The 2,015-nt window shown below is 23.8% G+C and overlaps 1 protein-coding gene across 1 annotated transcript; it reads right to left on the minus strand.

Moving 5' to 3' along the window:
- Positions 1 to 278: 278 nt before the first annotated feature.
- Positions 279 to 768, minus strand: LOC145844508 (small ribosomal subunit protein eS28-like). Its single transcript, XM_082951942.1, has 2 exons — positions 691 to 768; positions 279 to 398 (listed from the first exon to the last, which is right to left on the minus strand). Exons 1-2 carry the CDS (start codon positions 766 to 768, stop codon positions 279 to 281), a joined length of 198 nt encoding a protein of 65 aa, XP_082808068.1.
- Positions 769 to 2,015: the final 1,247 nt, after the last annotated feature.

Raw genomic sequence — 2,015 nt, forward strand, 5'->3', positions numbered from 1 at the left:
AAGAGTAGTGGCCTGTGAAAAAATGTGTCCCCTTAAAAGCTTTTTTACTAAATAGTCTACTTGTATGTTAAACTTTATTATTTTAATATTACTATACAAAAAAAACATTAATAAACAACATACAGAAAAACAACAAATTTAAACTTATTAAGTATTTGTTTTAAACACGTCACAACGCTCAAAGCTTCAACACAAAACTAAAAATTTAATAAATTTACAATAAATTATTTGCTGCGAGTTGTTCTAGTGTCTAATAATCAATTGTGACGTAACTGGAACTACTTAATTTTCCTGGCTTCTCTTTCACATTCACGGAGAGTCAGTATGTCACCCACCCTTACTGGCCCTTTGACGTTCCTAGTGATTGAACGCTTGTCAATCAGAAACTCAACTCTAACCTGGGTTGCAATGAAAAAATAATTTGATATAAATTTATATGTGCTATTTATTTTATTTACAAATGGTATTACGCAATAAGCAATTTGCTCAAAGAGCTCGACAGTGCTTTAACTAAAATTCTTATGTTTATGTTTAAAAACAATACACTATAACAAATAGTATTTTCAATCTCCTTCATAAATAGAAGCTTTAATTCATACTAGAAATACAACAAAATACATAATAAAAAATCATGCACAGTATAATATTCTTACATTGTTATGTAATAATAAATAAATAAATAAATTTTACCTGGATGCATCCACCACTTTTGCCTGTGCGTCCAATGACTTGTGTGACCTTGGCATACCTGAACCCTGATTTGTCCATTTTGTTTTTATTTGAAATTGCTTTAAACCTGAATGAAAGTTTATATTTAAGTGATTAGTTATATTAAGTTAACTTATTTAGTAAATTAAACACAATATTTTTTAAAACAGACTCAGTTTCGGTCAATGACCTCTTCAGTGCTTATTTGAAACAATCTTATTCAAATATTAAAAAAGAGCCCTTATCTTTAAAATAAGGTTTTCTGTTTCATTAACATATTTAATATAAATAATTCCTTTAATTGATAAACTGTGTTACGAATTCAAGAGTTTTCAATATTTTATTGCCTACAATTTAAAAAGAATATAGCAGACTATGTTTTTTTTGTGCTTTTGTACTGTTGTATTAAAATCAACTTAAATTTTTAGATTAAATGCACAAATTTTATTCTAAATTCCCACACTTTTAATTTTATATTTGAGAAGATGTAAAGAAAAATATAATAAAAAGGTAAATTAACTAAAAATATAGTAGTTAACCTTTTGACAAGCTAAAAGTATTTTGCCATAATTGAAATATTATAATAGTTATGTTTTAATATTTTACTGTTTATTTAGCCCACATTAAACTATAAGCTTTCTAAAGTAATATTTTTGTTTAACTATAAACTTTAAACTAACAAACTAACTCTTTTAAATCAAAACTGATTTTTAAACTATGACAAAATTTTCTAAATATTTTTCTTTTCTTTATGATCATTTTTGAAAAAAGTATAAACTTTTATGACTTATTAGATATAATTAACTTTAAATAGTTTTATACGATTTTTAATTGTTTTTATAAACTTAGAAATATAAATATGGTTACTAATATCAGGTATTTGATGTGAAAATTTTAACTGTAGGATTTTATATACTACTTGCTTAATTAAAACTCATTTAAATTATCCCTTTTTATAAATATTTTGTACTTTTATATGAAACTTATTTATTTAAAGGAGTTAAATATTGATAAAGTTGGATAGTTTTTCTTTTTTAACTTGACTAAATATCTTGTATAACCTAAGATTTAAAAAAAATATTCAAGTCTTTTTAATAATCTTACTAGTGAACACAAAAACTTAGCCATATCTGTATACAAAATTCTAAACACCCTTATGTATTAAGTTAATTAAAAAAAATATTCTTTTAATAATTACTGTTTATGTTTCTATTTTTTTTTAACTACTTAGATCTAGTAAAAGCTTATAATTACATATTTAGGGTTAAACCAAAGAAACATACCAAAGATGAGTAGGAGTCTAAAAT

Source organism: Thalia democratica, chromosome 1 (genome assembly GCF_965202585.1).
Source record: "Thalia democratica chromosome 1, ktThaDemo2.hap1.1, whole genome shotgun sequence".
NCBI classification, from domain to species: Eukaryota; Metazoa; Chordata; class Thaliacea; order Salpida; family Salpidae; genus Thalia; species Thalia democratica.